This window comes from Marmota monax, unplaced genomic scaffold (genome assembly GCF_021218885.2).
Source record: "Marmota monax isolate L192 unplaced genomic scaffold, Marmota_monax_Labrador192_F-V1.1 WCK01_AAM20220418_F8-fsc00044, whole genome shotgun sequence".
NCBI classification, from domain to species: domain Eukaryota; kingdom Metazoa; phylum Chordata; class Mammalia; order Rodentia; family Sciuridae; genus Marmota; species Marmota monax.
This window is the reverse complement of record NW_026695198.1, coordinates 7,684,529-7,686,368: the sequence shown is the minus strand read 5'-3', so window position 1 is coordinate 7,686,368 and position 1,840 is coordinate 7,684,529. Positions and strand designations below refer to the sequence as shown.

Sequence of the window (1,840 nt, the reverse complement as noted above, 5' to 3'; positions counted from 1 at the left end):
CATGTTAGGCAGCAAGAGCAAAAAGAGAAAACAAAAAGCAGACAGCTGCTGAAGGCGAGCGCTGAGCCAACGCGTGGGGGCGCCAGCGACACCCTCTTCTCAGTTTGCAAATCGCCCGGCGGGGAGCGCAGGGAAGAGAAAGAGGGGTCGATTTCCAGCAATAATACCTCCCTTCTCCACTACACTTAATGGGTCGCTGTGCCAAGCTCAGGTGTGGATCCCTGCGGTTTTGCTTTAGGAAGCGGTCAGTGCGCGTTCTCGGCTGCGTACTGAGTGTGAGGTGGTCCTCACACTCATCATCATCTGAAGATTTGGTCAACTCAAATTGCGGGCGCAGCCAGTGTGCTTCCTAGTCACTAGGTCTTGGTGGGACCCGAGAATCTGCAACCCTAGGACTCCGGGAAAGCCTGTTGACGACCAAATTGTCAAACTTCTGGACCCACCGGAGCTAGCAAGGCTGGTGGGGAAACAGGGCGCGCGCGGGGGTCCTCAGGGCTCCGCGCGGCACACCGTAAGCTGGCGGAGGCTCTTGCGGAAACTGTCGTCCAGGAAAGCGTAAAGGAAAGGGTTGAGGCAGCTATTGGCGTAGCTCAAACTAGTGATTAAGTAGGAGATAGCGATGACAAGCGGGGTCTGCGGGAGGTCGGTGGTGAGCGCCACCACGGTGCTCAGGTGGTAGGGCGTCCAGCAGAGGAGACATACGGCCAGGATGGCCACTACCAGGAAGGTCACTCGCTTCTTGGCGCGATCCAAAACCTTGGCGTGGCTGTGGAGCCGAATGGCACGCAGTCGGCACAGCAGGGTGATGTAGAGGGCACAGATGGTGGACACTGGGATAGCAAAGCCCAGCACCAGCGTGTAAAGGCGACTCGCCCGCCACCATAAGGCCTCGGGCTGTGGGAAAACCAGCACGCACTGGCGCCGGCCCTGCTCCTCGTCGAGCCTGGCGAAGATGGCAAAGGGCAGCACCACAAGCGTGACGAGCCCCCACACCGCCAGGCTCACGGCGCGTGCAGCGCCGTACGTGCGGCCAGCCACCCGGCGCGACTCGGCGGTGGCCAGCACCACCAGGTAGCGGTCGGCGCTCATGACCGTGAGGAAGTACAGACTGGAGAACGTGTTGTATTGGTCGATGGCCACGATGAACTTGCACATGAGCTCCCCGAACGGCCACTGCCTCAGCAGGAAGTCGGCGATGTTGACGGGCAGCACCAGTGTGAAGAGTTCGTCGGCGATGGCCAGGTTGAGGATGAACAGGTTGGTGACGGTCTTCATGCGGGGCGCCCGCAACAGCACGTACAGCACAGCCGAGTTGCCGACGAGCCCCACAACGCAGATCACCGCGTAGACTACCGGCACCGCCACAGCCAGCGACTGTGGCAGCGGCAAAGGCGTGGGGTTGGACGCGTTGGGGCATCCCAGCCCGGGACCCCAGCACGACGCGTTGGCCCCGCCGGGTCCCAAGAACGACACGTTGTACATCTCGTCAAAAGCAGGAGAGCTGGCGACCCCCAGACTCCCACAGCCCCCCCCCCCTCGCGTCTCCGCAGCTCAGAAGCCCTCGTAGGCACACCGTGTACCGGGACCCTAGCTGCTGCTCTCCAAGACCTTCTTTGGTTTTCCTGGGGAGGGGCGTTTCCTGGCACCCCCCAGAGCACTGTCACTCCGGGATTCCAGGGCTAGAAAGCTGAAATGAAAACACAGATTAGGCTCATCGACGTACAGCTCTAGCTAGGAGCCGAGATGGGGCCAGCACCCCAAACCTCCCCCACCCCCACCAAGTGAGAGTTACCTGTTGAAATCTCTTTCCAACCAATTGAATACATCAGAGTGAAAAGAC

The 1,840-nt window shown here is 60.5% G+C and overlaps 1 protein-coding gene across 1 annotated transcript; it reads right to left on the bottom strand.

Annotated features, from left to right (window-relative positions):
• Window positions 1-489: 489 nt before the first annotated feature.
• Window positions 490-1,482, bottom strand: Npbwr1 (neuropeptides B and W receptor 1). The gene has a single exon (XM_046428543.1). It carries the CDS (start codon window positions 1,480-1,482, stop codon window positions 490-492), a length of 993 nt encoding a protein of 330 aa, XP_046284499.1.
• Between the last annotated feature and the right edge of the window lie 358 nt (window positions 1,483-1,840).

Bases quoted from the DNA above. Each gene is read 5' to 3' on its own strand.
- Npbwr1 (XM_046428543.1), bottom strand. From the start codon at position 1,482: ATGTACAACGTGTCGTTCTTGGGACCCGGCGGGGCCAACGCGTCGTGC.